Source organism: Lupinus angustifolius, chromosome LG05, assembly GCF_001865875.1.
Source record: "Lupinus angustifolius cultivar Tanjil chromosome LG05, LupAngTanjil_v1.0, whole genome shotgun sequence".
NCBI lineage: Eukaryota > Viridiplantae > Streptophyta > Magnoliopsida > Fabales > Fabaceae > Lupinus > Lupinus angustifolius.
In genome coordinates, this window is record NC_032013.1 from 13,802,538 (window position 1) to 13,823,427 (window position 20,890).

The following is a 20,890-nucleotide window of genomic DNA, read 5'->3' on the forward strand; positions in this document are numbered from 1 at the left end:
CAACATCAAGGCATGGTTTGCAAACTTCGCAAATCTCTTTATGGTTTACGACAAGCTCCAAGATGTTAGTTTTCTAAACTATTCGCTACTCTAATGCACTATGGCTTTAATCAATCCTATTCTGATTATTTTCTTTTCACCTTGCATCGAGACACTATACATCTCGTGGCCTTGGTGTATGTTGATGACCTTATCATTTCAGGTAATGATTCTGATTCTATTAAATGCTTTAACCTTTACCTTCACACTTGTTTTCATATGAAGGATTTGGGAGGGTTAAAGTATTTTCTAGGTATAGAAGTTGCTCGATCTCCTATGGGCATTTTCATATGCCAAAGAAAATATGTCCTGGATATTATCAATGAACAGGCTTGCTTGGGGCCAAACCCGCTTCTATTCCCATTGAGCAAAATTATCAGTTGGCACTAGTTATTAGTTTTTTGTTGTTGGATCCTTCCCAATATCGACGACTTATTGTGTTTCACTCGACCTGACCTTTCTTATTATGTTCATATTGTCTCAGTTTAAGCAACAACCTAAAGAAGAACATTGACAAGCTGCTTTGAGGGTAGTCCATTACTTGAAAGGGAATCCAGGGCAAGGCATTCTTATGAGTACAAGCAATAATCTGAGCTTATATGGTTTGTGTGACTCTGATTGGGCAGGTTGTACCCTCACTCGGCGATCGCTCACTGGTTGGTTTGTCCAACTTGATTGCTTCCCACTTTCGTGGAAAACTACGTAGCAACATACAGTCTGTAAGTCCTCTACTAAAGTGGAGTATCGCTCTATGGCTAACATTACTCGTGAACTAAATTGGTTAAAGGATATTCTATTCAGCCTTGATGTGTTGCATCCTCACCCCATGTGTCTCTACTGTGATAGCCAAGAAGCTCTACACATAGCTAAAAATCATGTTTTTCACGAGAGGATAAAACACATTGAAGTGAATTGTCATTATATTCGGGATGAGATTTTCAAACATAACATTCATCCTTCTTATGTTTCCACCCATACTCAGCTTGTTGACTTCTTCACCAAGGCACTTGGCACAAACCAATTCTTGGTCTTATTTGATAAGTTGGGCATTCAGAACTTGTGTGTCCCAACTTGAAGGGGCAATAATCATAATAGTGCAGTACACTGTTTCAGAGATACTGTCCTATAGTTTCTTATATTGTTTCAATCAAATTAGCATATATTAGGCAATGTATATTGTGTGGCTAATTAAGAGTACTGTTGGTATAATATTAGGAGTATTGTATGGAAAATTGATTCCCACTCTTGTATATATATTTGTACACATTTCATCATTCAAATCAAATTGAATCTCATATCTTCTTATTATTTGAATAAAATGTTCTACTTGCATTTTTTTTTAAAATTTTCATTTTCATATTTTTTAGAACTTGAATTTCTTATATTATTTTTTAAAATGATTTTACATTTTTATTTATTTAACATACTTGAAACAAATAAGCAACCTTCAATCAACAAAACTAGTTAGCACAAATAAGCTTGAAGCTACACTTTATTTTTATACATACCAAAATGGTAATTTGACTAGTTTAACCCATGCCTACAAATTAAAAGCATGTATATATATTCTCATCCAATATATTTTGACAAATTCACATGCTCTGCCATATTAAAATTGGCTAACAAGTGGCTTATGAGCATTGTAAACAATAAAAAAGTTGAAGAGAGAAAGCAAAATACACTGATATGTTACATGTAGTTGAAAATATCACATGATATCACAATCTTTTGGGGAATTAAATCACAGTACAATTTATTGAAATTTTAGATCTCTTTTTTTACACTCTAAGCCTACGGGTTGATTGCATTTAGGAATGATAATGAATCTCGATGGATGTGGGTAGTGCATTATCCAAACCTGCCCTCTTGATTCATTTTTGGATCTAGACCCAACCCAAGCTCATGGCAATACCTATTGGTCTGCTACCCGCACATTCTTGGGTACCCAATATATCTTTGAGTACCCATAATTACGAGCAATTTATACAATTGTGTGTTTGTTTCTTACAATATTATATGTTATTTAACCAATGAAGAAGAAAACAAAGTATAAACCATAATTTTGAAGTTTTAAATACAATGCAAATTGACTATTAAACACAACTCATTTTACTCAAACAAATATAAAAAAAAACAACTTCAACTTTAGGATGAAAAAATTAATTAGTAAGAACTCTTCAATCAACATAACATTACATCATACATATGAATTAACAACAACATAATATTACTGCTTAACAACATAATATCACTATCTAACAACATAACAATCACATTTATGAATTAATATAATATTTAAATTATGAATTAACAATATAATATGTTGCTATATATAGACTTAGGAAGGAATAGCAAGTCTGGCTACCCATAGGTCTAGGTACCCACAGTCTGGTTACCTCATTATCTGGACTAAGACTCATCCAACAACACTGAACCAAAATCGATATGTTGTGGGTATTATCCACAGGTTCCCGTGAGTTTGGGTACCCATTCTTAACTCTACTTGAGTTACCTAATAGGAATAGCAAATTTATGGAATAGGTGTACTTTGACTTTTTAATTACCATAGTAGTGTAACTTTTTTGTTTATTACCAAAGTAGTGTAAAAGTTTAGAAATCGTCAACTGCAGAGGAGTTTTTTCCTTTTTTGGGTCATAATTTCACCTAAATCGTCAAACTCATAGGAGGTTTATTTTTTTAATCAATTTCTACGGAAATCATTTACCTGGAAGGCGTTTTCGGTTTTTTATTTTAATTTTCAAGAACAAAATCGTTGGTGAAGTAGGAGTTTTATTTTTTTAATCAAAAACTACAACAATCGTTTACCAGACAGGCATTTTTGTTTTTTTTTATTTCCAAGAGGAAAATCGTTGGTACCATAGGAGTTTTGAGTTTAATATTTTGTAATTGCAAAATAGTTGGTGTTGTTGGAGTTTTTTGTATTTATTTATTTTATTTTTATTTTTATTGAGAATTGGTTGTACAGGAAAGCCATTTTAATTTTTACCAGTTAACAATGTATACCAGTTAATTTATTTACTTTATTCTAGTGCAGTTCCATGTCCAAGTTCGTAAATAAGACAGCTGATGGTGGTATTATCGCCCTTCATATGGCCGCATTGAATGGGCATTTTGATTGTGTACAACTGCCACTTGATCTTAATGCAAATGTGTCTGCTGTGACATTTCACTATGGAGCATCAATGGATTTAATAGGTACCTCTTTTGTTTTATATACTAAGTATTTGTAAGGTTGTTTTCCACTTTTCTCCCTTCAAAATAGTAACATGGTTTGGTGTTGTAGGGCTGGGAGCACTCCTTTGCACTATGCTGCTTGTAGGGGCAATTTAAAATGCTGTCAGGCAAGAATTGCTTTGGTATACACTGTTAACTAGTAAAAATTAAAATGGCTTTCCTATAGTACAACGATTCTCAATAAAAATAAAAATAAATAAAAAAATACAAAAAACTCCAACAACACCAACGATTTTGCCATTACAAAATATTAAACCCAAAACTCCTATGGCACCAACGATTTTCCTCTTGGAAATAAAAAAAAACCAAAAAACGCCTGTCTGGTAAACGATTGTTGTAGTTTCTGATTAAAAAAATAAAACTCCTACATCACCAACAATTTTGTTCTTTGGAAATTAAAAAAAAACCGAAAACGCCTTCCAGGTAAACGATTTTTGTAGAAATTGATTAAAAAAATAAACCTCCTATAAGGTTGACGATTTAGGTGAAAGTAGGACAAAAAAAAGGAGAAACTCCCTTGCAGTTGACGATTTCTAAACTTTTACACTACTTTGGTAATAAACAAAAAGTTACACTACAATGGTCATTAAAAAGTCATAGTACACCTATTCCATAAATTTGCCAATAGGAATACATGCAAGTTGGTGGTAAACAATCTAGTAAAACATGCAAATGGAATAAAAGTGTATGCCCCACTGATAAATTTTTAGACCATGTGGCCATTTTGCCACAATACTTGGACACATTAATTAATCCAATATGAGTTTCTGAGTCATGCTAATCAACACTCATCTTTGACATATCGTGATGCTCCATGTTACTACTTTTGATTCAACATGAATCGACTCACCATGTCCGCTATGGGTGATATGCCAGGTTGAGTTAGAGTGAGGTAGATCAAACTTCCCACTACTTGTTTCATCCTCCAAGTCTTTCCCTTCAAATGAACATAATATTTCATTGATCTCCCATGGAGTTGAGATCAGTTTGCAATCTAGCATACCATATTTTCTAGCAGATATTGGGCAAAATTTTGCTTACACAAAAACAACCCATCCTTGGTTCTCATCGCATTCCAACATATCATATTATCTATTATCCAACGAACTTCTTCTTTGTCATCTCCGATGATAATAAGGTTATCAACATACACTAACATTATAGTTAGCTTTGCATCTTGCTCTATCATGAATAAGTTTGAATATGATGGTGCCACCAAGTATCCACTTTGTAGAAAGAATTTTCTATATCAAAATCATGGTGCTTGCTTCAATCCATATAATGTTTTCTTCAACTTGCACACATAATTCGAGTGAGCCTTTCTCTCAAAGCCAATTGGTAGCTCCGTATAAATTTATCGGTCTAAATCCTCGTGCAAAAAATGCATTCTTAGCATTCATATGCCAAAGCCTACATGACTTGCTAGCTATTAAAGCTAATAGCACACAAATGTTGTACCTTTCTACATATCCATCTGGACAAAACTTCACTTTGTACACCAACTTACATGAGATGGATTGTACTTGTGCAGGTTGTGGCACCAACTCCCATTTTTCATTTTCTTTTAGTGCTCACATCTCTTCTTTCATTGCATCTCTCCATTCCTTGGAGTGGGCCGCGTCTTCATATGTGTTGGCTCTTTCGCACTGTTTCCTTCAATTAGCATTGCATTGATATATTTTGGTTTCAGCTTCCAAATCCTTTCAGATTTCATGGTCGTACCAACTCTAATTACTTTGTCTTACTTGGTCACTCTTCCTCTTAGACTTAAAATGAACATGGTCTTCCAATGACTTTACACATACAAACACATTTAAAAACTCGAAAATAACTTAGTGATGGCTTTATACTCCATAACTTCTCATGTGGTGAGATCTAGTTGAGCTCGGCTTGAGGCAACCTGTTGGCAACATAGACAACTCCTTTCTCTTGACATTAAGAGAGAAGGTATGTAATGGTTTTTCTCCTCCATAAACCGTTTGTGTGCATGTCCTATGTGATCAAGTAAACAACTAACTAAAGGGGAACAAATTTGTATTTCGTTGCTTAGACTCACTTCTAGATATCATGTCTTAGAAAATATGAGTTGTTATATGCCTTCCTCTAATAATAAGTGATAAAAAATGTATTGAGTTATAATATATTAATTTTATATATTGTTATATGAATTTTGATTGAGAGATTGACACATGTGATAAAGGTTTGAGAGATTGACACATGTGATGAGGGTTTGAGAGATTGACACATGTCATGAGGGAGTTTTTTTTGTTATATAGGTAATACATTTTATATATTTGTTACTATATCATTCATCATCATTTGTATTCACTCATCATACAAATCAATAGTGAATAATATATTAAATATGTATAAATAACTACATAAATATTAAACACTTTATCCAAGTCACAAACATTTAGATATTTGCTTATATATTTATGGACCACAAACCCAATATGATATGCATTTACTAGTGAAGTATTTAAAATAGTCAATCAATATGTTGAATTAAATGGTGTTCCAAACTATATTCTAGATCATATTATAGATCAATAATATTGAAGCATAAATAAAAAATATTTAATTTTTTAAATGACATAACATGTTTTTATTAGTCCGATACATGATTTGAAACAATAGATATTTGTTCATCAAAAAAGAATTTTTTTAACATCATTTTTCATCAAGTAGGAACGTTTCGGACATTCACAACATGAATCACACTCGTGTGTTAGTTTTTTTTTCTTTTGTTGAGCTTATACACTTCTTCATTCGTAATTGCAATAATAATGTTCATGAATGAATGCCACAAAACTTTTTTATATTATAAAGTATTAGTGAATATCTGTGTTTTAATTTGCCCCTGCTGTAATGTAATTCATTTTGTGATAAAGAATATATTTTTAAATTTAATATAATGTCATATCCCAATGTAATGGGGTTGAGTTATACCAATTTTTTTTTATGTTTCTATATTTTAATTAGGACTAAATTTTTTATACCAAAAATTTTCTACGCCTCTATATTAACTTAATAGGGTTTTACTTAGTAATAAATAATACATTTTATCTAACTTTTCATTAGTTGTCATACTAATATATTCAGGCATTTGATAAAATATTAATGTTGATATAGATACATAAGATTTGGATTCTGAATTATGACCATCACAATTACTGTATTATTGGACTGTATGAAACAATGGTTAATACCAAACAAAAATTGTACGGTCCCGCCAAATATAGCAAAGAAAGAGAGTAACAGCTCATAATCTGAAGAATAGGAGGAGAAGGAGGAAGAGGGAGGGTAACCTCCTTTTTCTGTAAACCATTTCTCCTAATCTTCCCGGTGTCTGTTCACGGTGGCTTTGCCGCCCTCAATGGTGTCATTCCAAGATGAAGTAGGCCCCACCGTGATTGCCATCGACGGAAGCCGGAATAGCCAACACGCTGTCAAATGGGCCGTCGATCACCTTCTCATGAAAGACACCTCTTGCGTCCTCATTCATGTTCGCACTAAGGCCTTGCATCCCCGTAGGTACCCTTCTCCTGTGCTTGCCATCAACTTCTTCATTTTCTTTAAATTGTCCTCCACAACCGTAATTATGATTCGCTATCTCAATGTGTTAGTTCCCACTAGGGGTACAAAATGATCAAAATGTCAAATGTTCGATTCCTAAATACTTGTTAAGAGGATAACCACCCGTACCGAAAGAAGACCACCCATCCTAAAATATGATTAGTTCCTTAGCTATAGGGTGAAATATACCATTGATTATACCAAAAATTAATGGATTGTAATTGTTGTTGCAATATATCGGTTTTGGTAATTCTTATGATTATGCTATGGCCTTAATGAGGACACCTGCTACTGCAATCTTTGAATATTGGATTGTACATTCTTTGTTGGTGGTGCCTTTTGATCCATTGATTTATTTTCTTTGTGATCTTGTTGTATATTTTTTACTAACACTACTTAATCACAATGATGTGTTCGGGTCACAGCACAACCGTATTGGACCGCATTTAAGCTACATTGGATCGCATTATACCATATCAAATTCAAAAATATTTTTTAACAAAATAATTCACACCGTAATGGTCGTAATTCGTATCACAACGACTGTAGTCGTTATAACTGCAACTACAATCGTGGCCGCAATTTAAAACTTCGATCACTAGTATTCTTATGGATAATACTTCCTTGCTTATAAAAAACCTGCAACCACAATCGCAAAGAAGGGCAAATCATGACAGCAGGACAATTTTTCCTCCCTCCTTGTAAAAAAATCTTGATATAAAGAAAAACCCAACTAATAAACTTTATTGCTTCTGTTTGTTCATATGTTTAGGAGCTTTTTATGAAAAATTAATTTAATTTTTTTAAGGTGAATCACTTTTTTTCTCTTTTAATTTGGTTTTGCAGATGATGTCGATCATGTCCCTAAAGATGGCCGACCTCCAACTCTAGAAGAATTGCACCAATTTTTTCTTCCCTTTAGGGGATTTTGTGCTAGAAAAGGGGTTAGTAATAAATTTCATCAGTTTTTTCAACTCTTAAGTAATCCTCCTCTTTTTATATTGGCTTTGGAGCATGCATTAGAAAGGAATCATGTTGGTTTATCACTATGGACATTGATCATTTCAGATTGAAGCAAAGGAGTTGGTTCTGCATGACATTGATGTTCCAAGTGCTCTTACTGATTATGTTATCAAAAACTCTATTTCTAATATTGTTGTTGGTGATTCCCATTGGAATGCTCTTATAAGGTACTTCTTTCCCTCATATGAATACACTCATTTTAGGCTTTGTTTGGTTGAGGAAAGAAAATGAGAAGAGGGAAACATGTGAGAGACTTTAAAGAGAAAGAAGAAGTTGAGAAAATAAGTAGATTTTTATATTGTTTGGTAAGATAAATGAAGAAGAAAGAGAAGAGAATAAATAATGATATTATGTTTTAAAAGACAAAATTACCCTTAAATAATAAAGAAAAAATAAATATTATTATATTAGTAAGAGTTAAAATTGTCATTTCCATAAATTTTACTCTTCTCATTCACTTTCTTCGCATCTTTGGGGAGAGTTACTTTTTGTGGGTCCCACATCTTTTTTATCTCCTCGGCCTTTTCTTTCTCCTCATCCAAATAGGTAAAAAACCCACTTTCTCTCCTACTTCTCTCCCTCTATCTTCTTTCCTCTCTTTCTCTCTCAAACCAAAGGAAGGCAAGTATTATGACTTAAAGCACATGAGGACAGCTCAACCCAAAAGACTACAGTATTAGGTAGGACTAGGAGAATCTCATGGTTTAGTTATCACATTGAGTTTGATATGCTACCTAATGTGAACTCCTAACATATGCACCTGTATGCAAATGTTTCTTTCTGAGAAATGCATAAAACAATGTAATATTTTCACCAGAAACCATTGAGGAATTGTTAAAGAACTGTTTTAGTTTTGATACACTAAAAGCTTTTTTACACAATTGATCTAATATATGTCACCAACAAAATTTACTCAGGAAATCTAACTCAAGTTACACAAGATAATCTATTATTGTTTCATGGTGTAAAAAACTTTTTACACTAATAGTGCATCAGAATTAATCTATAAAGCAAAGAAAGAGATATATAATGGTAGGAAATAAGAAACTTTTCTTTTGGTCACATTCACCAATTGGCAATTTATATTGACAAGGGTTCCAATGCAATAGTTGACAGATAGATGCTCATATAACACCTTGATTTTGATTTGGAAATGGATTGTGCTTGCGATTTTGCAACTATAAAAAACAATCATATTTAACCTTCTCAGAAGTTTGGTTATGTTGTAACTGCTGAATATTTGACTTTAGAGAATGAAAATATGTGAGCGAAGCCTTTGAATATAGCTAGTTTAACTAATGGTGTCACTACATTTTGTCTATAGGAGATTTAGAAATGCCGATGTGCCAACCAGCTTAGCAAAGTCTTTGCCAAAGTCTTGCATATTATATGTTATATCAAAAGGAAAAATGCAAAATATTCGTCCTACAGGTCAACCTCAAAATATTGATGTTACAACAACTAAATCTATAAGAGAATTAGTCACTATCTTGCAAAATTCTCCGTTGGTTCAAACAAATAATGGTACTCCTGATGCACCTGATTCTGAAGATGTAAACAGGTATGTGCACCAGTTATATTAGTCACTACAGATTTATCTTAACTACTTTTAGTTTTTATACTTGCAACTTCCCAAATCTGTTGGAAGAAAAAATCATTAAGCCCAGTGATGCCCTGTCCCACTGGCATTGTATTCAGACTTCAGATTTAGCAATGGAAGTTAGACATATGATTCATATAATTACATTGACAAACTAAAGTTAATTAGTCTGTTTTCGTATTTTAAGAAAAACTGTGGCAGCTTGACTATGCTGGTTTTCTTTTCATAAAGTTTTATTCATTGATACAACTCATATATTATAGAGATTGAACAAAGTTTTATGTTGGTTATCGAGTGTCTATCACAATCTTTAATTTTTATTTGGGTTAAGACCGACTATGTATAGCATAAAGATGCATAGTCAGGTTTTTATTCATTCCTACAGCTACAGCTGAGAAATTAAAAGTTGTTCATAATTAGTTGCCCACCAATTTCAGGGGTATAAATTATTATATCTAAAGGAATTACATACTTAAACCTATAAAAAATTAATCAAATAAAAGTAAGAGAGATAAAGAATGAAAGAGGGATTATAGTGAATTGATTTCTATAAATTTTTCAAACGGTGGTGCATTGTTATGTTGCTTTATGTAAGAAGAAGAAACTCACAAAAGAGAGAATCTGATTTTTGATATTGTATTGATTTGTATTTTCTTGATACAATGAAGAATAGAAGCTATGCTTCTATTTATAGTAGTGCAACTACTACTGATGCAGTTATTTTGGCAGTTACAAAAGTGTAATTGCCACTAAGTGTTTTCAACTAATAAACAACTAATTACAATATTTTGGACAGCTAAGCAAACTGAAAATACACCTTATACAAAGAGAAATAATAAGAAATAATACGAGTTTATTCTAATATTCCCCCCTAAAGCTGTGGGTGTGTTGAAAACCTATCAACCACTTGAAGTAGCTTTCTTATGTTCAGAAACCTTGAGTTAGAGAGTGGCTGGGTCAGGGCATCTGTTGTCTGAGCTTCAGATGGTACATGCTTGACTTGCAAGATGGTACATGCTTGACTTGCAAAAGTTTGGATTGGACTCTGTCTCTTATAAAGAATAAGTCCAATTCAATGTGTTTTGTCCTGATGCAGAATAGGATTGTGTGCCATGGCCACAATGCTTAGATTATCACAGAGAACTAGAGGACAGTGAGGAGCAAATTTGAGTTCTGAGAGAAGTGACTCAATCCAAATGAGTTCTTGAGAAGCTAGAGCTAGGCTTCTATATTCAGCCTCAGTATTTGATCTGGAAACAGTTTGTTGCTTTTTAGACCAACAAGTAACAATATTTGGTCCTACAAATAGGCAGGCACCTGAGATGGATTTTTATCATCTGGATCTGATGCCCAATCAGCATCACAAAAGGCTGTGATGGATAAAGGAGAGTGAGGATTAGCTGGTCTAAGTTGAATACCTAGAGTGATAGTTCCTTGTAAGCACCTCAGAATCCTTTTTACTGCAGTCCAGTGATGTTCCAAGGGATTGAATATATATTGACACACTTTATTTACACTGAATGCAAAATCTGGTCTTGTAATTGTTGCATATTGAAGTGCTCCCACTATAGGTCTGTAGAGTGTGGGATTGTCAAAGGGTGAGGATCTAGTTTTTGTCAGTTTACAAGAAGAAGACATAGGAGTAGGCAATGGCTTAGCAGAGTCCATATTAGCCTTTTTAAGAAGGTCCTTGACATACTTTGTTTGAGAAAGGATAGAGAACCATTAGACATAGGTTTGACTTCAATACTAAGAAAGTATTCTAGGGATCCTAGCCTTTTAAGGCAAAAGCATAACTCAATCTTTCAATAAGTTGATTAACTTGGGAAGTAGAGGAACCTATGACACATAAACAAGAACATAAAGCCTAAATGTAGATGAAGTGTGAATAAACAATGCGTTGTCACACCTGTTATTGAGGAACCCAAACTGAACCATAGTGCTCTTAAGCTTCTCAAACCATTGTCTTGGAGCCTATTTTAAGTCATAAAGAGACTTATAAAGTCTGCACATTTGAGTCTTGTCACCATTATGAAATCCAACAGGTTGAACCATATAAACTTCTTCATGTATAATGTCATTTAGAAAAGTATTGTTAATGTCTCGTTGTTCTAGAGGCCAGTGGAACGTTACTGCTAAGGTGAGAAGAATTCTGATAGTGATGGGCTTAACAACAAGGGAGAAGGTCTCTGTATAATCAATACCCTATTTTTGATGAAAACCCTTAGCCACAAGCCTGACTTTATACTTGTTCACTGTTCCATCAGGATTTTCCTTAATCCTAAACACCCATTTACAACCAATAGCTTGTTTTCCTTTAGGCAAATCAACTATGGACCAAGTGCCTAACTTCATTAGTGTAGTGTATTCTTCTTGCATAGCCTGAACCCAAAGGATCACTGAGAGCACTTTTGACAGAGGTTGGCTCACTTTGAGCAAGCAGCACTCTAGGTACTCTAGGAAAAAATGACTTATCAATTCCAGACTTGGATCGAGTCTGCATGGGATGAGTGGACTGAGAAACAAGAGAAAGAGAAGGAATGGAAACAGACTCAGAGTTTGATATTGGTGACTCACTGTTTGATATTTCTGGCATAATGTCAGGTGAAGAAGGATGTGTTGGTGATAAGGAAGGACACATGGGAACCTGATTAGGTAAAGTTGTTGAAACTGAAAAAGGAGAAGATGAGGGTGGAAAAGGAGTAACAGTGGGACCAAAATCTGTAGAATTGGAAGTAGTGTGAGGATAGAAGTGTGTTATTTGAGGAGGATAAGACATGGGAGAAGACACAGGTTTTGAGTGTGAAACAACTGACTCTTTTGAGGCAAAGGGGAAGACATACTCATTGAACACAACATCTTTTGAAATATATAGCCTGTCATCATGTGAAAGACATTTGTACCCTTTATGATGAGTGGAATATCCTAGAAAAATACATTCAGAAGACCTGACTTATAGTTTGTGATTGTTATTAGGTCTTAATAAGGGAAAACAGGCACACCCAAACACCTTAAGAAAAGAATAGTCAGGTTGTACTCCAAACAATATAGAGTGAGGAGAGGACTAGTTTAGTGAAAATGAGGGTTATCTGTTGATAAGAAAAACAGGTGTGGTAAAAGCATATTCCCAGTATGACATAGGCAGAGATGCATGAGTAAGAAGTGCTAAACCAGTCTCTACTATATGCCTACGTTTTCTCTCAACAATGCCTTGTTGATGGTGACTATGAGGGCATGAAACTCTATGAACAATGCCTAGAGAGGTTAGATATTCATTGAATGATCTAAATTCACCCCCAATCACTTTGTATGGCTTTGATTTCTAACTGAAATTGTGTATGGACATACTTGTGAAAATGTTTAAAGATAAGAAGTGTATCTGATTTTTTCTTAAGTAGATAGATCCAAGTATGTTTGGTGTGAGCATCCACTATAGACAAGTAATACCTAAACTCTGATTCTGAATAAATTGGAGAGGATCCCCATAAATCTAAATATAACAAGTCAAAGGCTTTATCATACACAATAGTAGACTTTGGAGAATGTAATTTGTGAGTCTTGGCACAACAACTGGCGGTACAAAAATCAAGTGATGTTTTATAGAGTGTGAAATGTTACATTGTTGCAATACACTCTTTACAGCAGCCTCATGGGCATGTTCTAGTCTATAGTGCCAAAGTAAGTAAGAAGACAAAGACTTAAGACTAGGTAAGTTGGAACTATTGGCATACAAAGGTAATGTTGAACGGAAATTACAATGAACTGAAGAAGGTGTAACAAGAGTGGAAAAGGCATAGAGTCCCTCTGTAGTGAGAGAACCTTGGAGAAGAACTTGTTTGGTAGCCTGAGATTTAGCAAGACAATGATTAGGATGAAACTCAAAAAAGTAATGATTGTCCTTAGCAAATTGAGATACACTAAGCAAATTTTTTGTAATGGTAGGAACAAGTAATAAATTTTGTAAGGACATAGAGACATTAGGATCAAAAGGTGACTTAAAGTAAGCATTGCCACTGCAAGTAATAAAGGCTTTATGGCCATTACCCATGTAAATGTGATCTGCGGCAAACTGTTCTGTAGGACCAGCAAGTAATGGAGGATCAACTGTTAGGTGATTTGTGACACCTGAATCTGGATACCACATGGATGTCTTGTTGAAATCTTAAACAGTATTAGTAATATTCATTGCATAAGGAGATTGATGAGTGTAGGAGGACTCTGGTCTAGCAGTAGCTTTAGAGTGTGAGAAAAATTGACTTGAAGAGTGTAGACGATAAGGAATTCTTAGTTGATTGTAGGAATAGAGAGAGTTTCTTGGCCTTGAGTAATGAGAAGGCATTGCATGAGCTGTGATGTGTGGTGCTGGAGGATGAACAAAAGAAGCATATGGATCTGAGGTCTGATTTGAAGTATTGTAGTGATGACCATAAGCAGAAGGCATTGTATAGGAAGTATCATAGGGTGCATAGTAACACCAGGTCACATCATGACCATGTTTGTTGCAATAATCACAAAAATATATTGAAGATCTTCCTGATGACCTACCACCACGACCACGTCTGCCAAAACATCCCCCTCCACGAGATCCATTATGTATCTGACCTGAAGGACCCTAGAATGAAGGCACTGAGGGAAATCTTGCACGATAAGGAGGATGAGATTGTGGAAAAGAGGCAGTGTTGGTCACAGAAGTAGGGGATTGAGTAGGAGAAGGTTCAACAGTAGCAACATTAGCAGAAAAAGCATCACATACAGTTTTATGCTTATTTTTCACTAACCTGGACTCAAAAGTTAAAAGAAACTGTTCTAACTCGTTAATAGAAGGAGGATGAGTTTGTCCTTCAATAGTAGTGATGAGAGGATGAAACTCTTCATTGAGTCCATCTAGTACAAAATCAACATGTTCTTCCAAGGTAATCATAGCTCCAATTGAGGCAAGAGAATCAGTCAACATCTTAATTTATGAGAAATAATCAGAAATGCAATTAGATCCTTGTGAAACATTATGAAGTTGTGCCCTAAGTTGTCGAGTTCGTGCTTTAGTGTGAGCATTGCAAAGAGAATGCAATTCGTGCCAGAGTTGAAAGGAAGAAGTGCAACCTACCACATGAGGTCTTATCAAATCTGAAATAGAATTCAGAAGCCATGAAAAACATTCTGATCTTGTTCTTTCCAACTTAAGAACGCAGGATTGATTTGATGTTGAATACGATCTGATTCATGAAGAAATTGTGGTGGAAATTCAGGATTTAGAACGAATCTAAGGACTCGATTTGCTTTGAGAACAACCAGCATGAACTGGCTCCAGGTTAAGTACTTTTTCTCGGTTAGTTTTTGTGATTGGAAGAGGAAGAGGACTCGTAGGAGAGAGAGCTTGAACCGGTGCAGCAGAAGAAGGATTTAGTGGTGAATCCACGGAAGGAGGATCAATGGTAGCGTCGGCCATGAAAAGCTCTTGATACCATGTAAAAAGAAGAAACTCAGAGAAGAGAGAAGAGAGAATCTGATTTTTGATATTGTATTGATTTGTATTTTCTTGATACAGTGAAGAATAGAAGCTAGGCTTCTATTTATAGTAGTGCAACTTCTATTTATAGTAGTGCAACTTCTACTGATACAGTTATTTTGGCAGGTACAAAAGTGTAACTGCCATTAGCTGTTTTCAACTAATAAGCAACTAATTACAATATTCTGTACAGTTAAGTAGACTGAAAATACACCTTATACAAAGAGAAATAATAAGAAATAATATGAGCTTATTCTAATAGAGATTATAGTTAATTGATTTCTATAAATTTCTCAAATGTTGGTGCATTGTTATGTTGCTTTCCTTGATTAATTATGTGATTGGCATTTTAATGGTGTCTTACTTGTACAGAAAAGACAATGGTTGGGTATCTTTACATGAACCTAAAGGTGCTATACTGCGTAAGTCCAATGAAGATCTTTATTCACCAACATTATCAGTTGAAAGCTCCACGTCACAATCTTCATCAAATGAAAGTACTCCCAATAACAGTGATAGTTCAGGGAAACTTGGTTCTCAGTTGATTGATAAGTCACAGTCTCCTTCAAAACCCCCAGTAAGTACTGTAATATTCAAAAGGGATACACTGTAGTCTTTTCACATAGTTTAGGATCTTAGAAAAAAATATATGCATTTCAGTCATAAAAATAACAAATATGAAGTGTGCTTTATCATGTTGATCAATGCTGTCCTGTATGTAACAAAAAATAATAGGTCTTGAGTGTCACACATATGTCTCTTGTCACACAACCTATATCTCTAGGATTTTGGAAAATAAAGACAGATAAGCACAAAGTGTTTGGTCCTGATATGCAGATTCATTTATCTTAATTTTATATTAAGAAGCACTCTAGGCTGCACTAATTGACCCAACAATGTCTTATGTAAGCCAACTTTTGAGCAAACGCTAGAAAAAAAAATGTTCACAAGTACATACCATTCATATTAAGAAGTCAACTGTTTGATTTCTCATGGTATTTTATCTCTCTCTTGGCCTTTCTCTCCTTCCCCAACTCACAATGTTTCCTTATAAGCAATTGTAGCAGTGGCCAATTCCAAAAACACTATAGTGGGATAGCGAGTAGAAGGATGGCCGCTACAACCCAGGGTAAAAATATAAGTAATTTGTACCCATATATATATACACATAAAGATACTGAAATATGCCAAATTAAAGACACATTCATAATTAATAATCAAAATAAGTGTAAGCCTCTAAGGCTTCTTCCATATAGGATAAGCTTTCATAACATATAACCAAAATAAGTGTAAACTACTAAGGCTTCAATAGTTCAATGTCACGTAAAAAAACCAAGCATAAAAAAATAAGTGTAAGCCTCTAAGGCTTCAATATAAGTGTGTATTGCAGACCATGCTCTAAGGCTTCAAAAAATTAGATTAAGTCTCTAAGGCTGACTAGTGGGAGTGAGTGTGGTAGTGAGAGGTATAGATGAAGCCTTGGTTGTGCAACTGAAAAGTGATAGAAATATGCTTCGCCAGAGAAGTGGGTATGTGGGATGTTGAGAACAAAGTGAGGGGAAGAGGCTTTGCTTGAAAGTGGGAATAAGGGGTTGGTCGGAAAGTGCTTCACTGGAATGTGTTGAACATGTTTTTCTGTTGCGTTTCACTGCTGCTGCTGTTCAATGTGTTTGCTGCTGTTATTCACCTGTTTCATATAAGGAATATAAGTGTGGGAGTGTGGGGTTAAATTACCATATACCAAAAAAAACCTTTGCTGCATATTAAAAAATAATTGTGAAGGGGACTTTTTCCTTCAAAATTAGGGTTCCACTTGCAGCAATGATGGAGATGGTACTGACCTGTGATTTGGGTTGCAATGTTGCCGCTTTTTGACACGCAACGGCCATCCGTGCCGTGATCCACCTTATCGCCACATGGAAGGACCGAAAACCAATGTGATATTGCCATCCCAGCGCAATAGTGTGCTATTGACTACCCGGATTTTACCTTCAGTTTCCATTTAAAAGTTCTGAGCAGTGAGGACATGGCAGTAGTTAATCAGCAATGATGATGCTCTTGTTTGGACATTTATTTATTATAACTCTCTGTAGATATGTATGTATTCTCTAGATCATTGAAAATTAGAAAATTAGAAAATAAGAAAAAGACGAATTCAAAGGAAAACCCTTTTGGATATAGATTGTGAGTGAGTAAATCCACTTCTTATGAACAAGTTTCTATTCCCCCTTCCCTTTTCCTGTTTTCTTCAGTGAAATTATAAAAACAGATAATGAAAGGTTTGCTATCTTTCAATGCTAAATTATTGAAGCCTTAACAGATAAAGAAAAGGTCTGAACTTAGATTGTCATAACTGATGCTTCACTCTTCACTTTATTTGTTGATAACGAGTTAAAACATTTCAAGCATATTGAATACAAAATACATTTTCCTCATGTGTGAAAAGTTAATTCCCCCCTTTTGCACATTTTACAGATAAGCTTGGAGAAATCAATAAGGAAATTAAAACTAGAACTGAAGAAAACAATGGAGCAGTATAACTTGGTTTCCAGAGAAGCTGTTTTAGCAAGAGAAAGGGTACATTTTTTTCTTGATCCAATGCCTTTTTGCTTTTAGAGAAAATATCTGAAAAAGGACTTAAAAACATCTTTTGTCATTTAGGCAATGGAGCTTGAAAAGTATATGCAAGAAAAAGAACGCGATGTAGAAAAAGCTAGGCTTGCTGAAGAGGCTGCATTGGCTTTGGCAGAGGTAGAGAGGCAGAAAACCAAGGCGGCTAATGAGTCAGAAGAAATGTCAAAACGCCTGGCAGAAATGGAAAACGAAAAGAGAAATCAAGCCGAATTAAGAGCAGTGCAGGAGAAAGAAGAGCGAAAAGCATTAAATGCAATAACATATAATAAAATTTCATATAGAAGATATGATATTAAAGAAATTGAAGTTGCAACTCACTACTTTGACAGTGCTCTACAAATTGGTGAAGGTGGGTATGGACCAGTTTTTAAAGGAGTGCTTGATCACACTGTTGTTGCCATTAAGGCCCTGAGACCAGACATTACATCCCAAGGGGAAAAGCAATTTCAACAAGAGGTAGATAAATTTTTTATTTCAGTAGAAACAAGGAGCATGAATATTAAGTTCTCACAAATTAGAGAATGATGATAAATGACATTGGATCAATTATTTATTGACAAAATATAGTGGCTAATCTGTGATAGTGACCTCATAGAGATATGATCAAGCACATCTCAATATATTAGGAGTATCACTTCTTCACTAGTCGGGACAATTTATGTTTCTTCTATATATAAATAAAGAATAAAATATTCCCTCATATCAGGAGATAAGTTATCTTTTTCAGCCACTAAAATCATGACATATGTTCTATTTAACCATTTTCTACAATAACATTTTTAAAAACTAAAAAAATAGGACACATGTTATGATTTTAGTGGCTAAAGGAGATAACTAATCTCTGTGGTATGAGTAGATACTTTATTCACATATAAATAATAGTATGCTACTTGTTTACGTTACAAGTAACCTTCTATATGAGGTCTGTCGAATGACAGGTAATTGACATGAAGTTTATGCATGGAATATAAAGGAAAAGATTTCATGTAATAGTATAAGAAAACAATGATCAAGCCTTTTCCCACTAGGTGGGGTCGACACAAAAGTTCTTATAAATATTTAAAAAATTATGCTGGGGCACCAAAACTTTTCCATATCTACAGTCTATTATCTGTTGGGCTCAACAATATAATGTCTGTACATTCTTCAGTTCACTTTGATTCATTAAGAACTCTCTTCTTTTAACCAAGTACATTAGTCATTGATTTATCTGTTGCCTATATAAAAAAATTGGTCTAAGAGAACTAGAGTAACTTTTGATAAGTGAATCATTAAATATGAAGTCACACAAATGACTAGTGAAAATCACATGTGCATATCTGAATATTTAATAGGGATGGATTATTTGTGTATTGGACCTGAAACCAAAGTATCATAATAGAAAATTCAGAGTCTCAACTTTCTTCTGTTTAATCCAATGCAGGTTGATGTATTGAGCAGCATACGACATCCAAACATGGTTCTCCTTCTAGGTGCATGCCCAGAGTTTGGATGCCTTGTGTATGAGTACATGGAAAATGGAAGCTTAGATGATCGCCTTTTCCAGAAAGACAACACCCCACCAATTCCATGGAAAATTCGATTCAGAATTGCATCCGAAATCGCCACTGGGCTTCTTTTCCTTCACCAGACAAAGCCTGAGCCACTGGTGCATCGTGACCTCAAACCAGGAAACATTCTCTTAGACAGGAACTATAAGAGCAAGATCAGTGATGTCGGCTTGGCTCGTCTCGTTCCCCCTTCTGTAGCAAACAAAAGCACTGAGTATCTCATGACAACTGCAGCCGGAACATTTTGCTACATTGACCCAGAGTATCAACAGACAGGGTTGTTGGGTGTAAAATCAGACATATACTCACTTGGTGTTATGCTGCTACAAATTCTTACCGGAAAACCTCCTATGGGTTTATCCCATTTTGTTGAAAATGCTATCAAGAACAATGAAGTCTCAGAAATGCTTGATCCAAGTGTGACAGATTGGCCTGTTGAGGAAGCTCTGGCATGTGCTAAGTTGGCCTTAAAGTGTTGCGAGTTAAGAAAAAGGGACAGACCAGATCTTGGTACTGTAATTTTACCGGAAATGAATCGACTCAGAGATCTTGGAGGAGTCATTGATACTGATGGATAAGGATTTTCTACCTTTGTGAAACAACTGCATGGTTTTACTTATTCATCTAATGAATCATTTAATTAAGGTTTACTTTATCATGAATTAAAATACTTTAAAAGGTTGAACTTTTATGAAAGTTCTTTTGAAAATGCAGAGGATCTGCATTCCACACTGTTATGTCTACCTTAAAAATGTGTTAGTCACCCATTGTACTTCTGAATTTAATGACATCTCCTTGTGGTGTTTGAGCATCACAAGGCAACATACTCTTTTTAATTCAATTTTTTGGAAAAATGATACATCCTCCTACACATGAAGAAAATGACATATATTATAAAATGATATTTTATTCATTAATAATTGGATTACAAGTAATATATTTGACTATCTTGTGGGTATGAGAATTTAGTAAAAAGATATAGTATTACTCCATCTTTTTATAATGAATTATATCTTATATTTTATCCTATTTTTAACCAAGATTTTGCTATTGTCTATGAAAAAAGAAAGTGAAAATTGAAAATGAAAAAAAACAATTCTCTTATTTTAATGAATACCAAATCACTTTTCAATATTGACTTATTTTCTTGGATTGCTTAAACATTGTTCCAAGGGTAATGGTTTGCGAAAACCTTTCTAAATTAAAGTACATCATATCCTTTGTGTATTATCGCGTGAATGAATAAACTATACTACACACTAATGTTATTAACATCACTAAATTTTCCAATAGTTAGATATAATGTTTCCTTATTGCCACTCATTAATGGAATTTGTTCGTTTTCTCTTTTCTCTATACTAATTAGTGACTTTTTCTCCAATCAACGGGGGTTAGGATATGAAATAAGGAATAAAAATTAAATGAAAATTTAAAGTTGAAATGTTAGTAAAAATAAACAGAACAAAGTACTATGCCAACTTAGAGAACACGTAGGTTGTAATTTTCAATAAATACATTTTTAAATAAACATACATGGATTTATTCCAATATATACAATATTGTTTCATTTCAGTGTTTGAGCAGGTCAGAGGTCAATTACCGAGCATACAAAATTTAGTCCACACGATTGAAGATCATGCTTGGGCATACAAGATTTGATCTATATGGTTGTCAATCATTCCCATAAGGTCAACTTAACCAAGA

At 34.4% G+C, this 20,890-nt stretch overlaps 1 protein-coding gene across 3 annotated transcripts; it reads left to right on the forward strand.

Annotated features, from left to right (window-relative positions):
- On the forward strand, nt 6,500-20,040 carry LOC109347877 (U-box domain-containing protein 35-like). 3 transcript variants are annotated; one of them, XM_019587983.1, is made up of 8 exons: nt 6,500-6,831; nt 7,720-7,817; nt 7,942-8,063; nt 9,221-9,457; nt 15,375-15,588; nt 17,478-17,579; nt 17,664-18,092; nt 19,060-20,040. In XM_019587983.1, the coding sequence occupies exons 1-8, from the start codon at nt 6,801-6,803 to the stop codon at nt 19,762-19,764; spliced, it is 1,938 nt and encodes a 645-aa protein (XP_019443528.1). In that variant the 5' UTR covers nt 6,500-6,800; the 3' UTR covers nt 19,765-20,040. The 3 variants fall into 3 exon arrangements, with proteins under 3 accessions (XP_019443528.1, XP_019443526.1, XP_019443527.1); XM_019587981.1 differs by having other exon boundaries at nt 6,500-6,827; XM_019587982.1 differs by having other exon boundaries at nt 6,501-6,827; nt 15,375-15,579.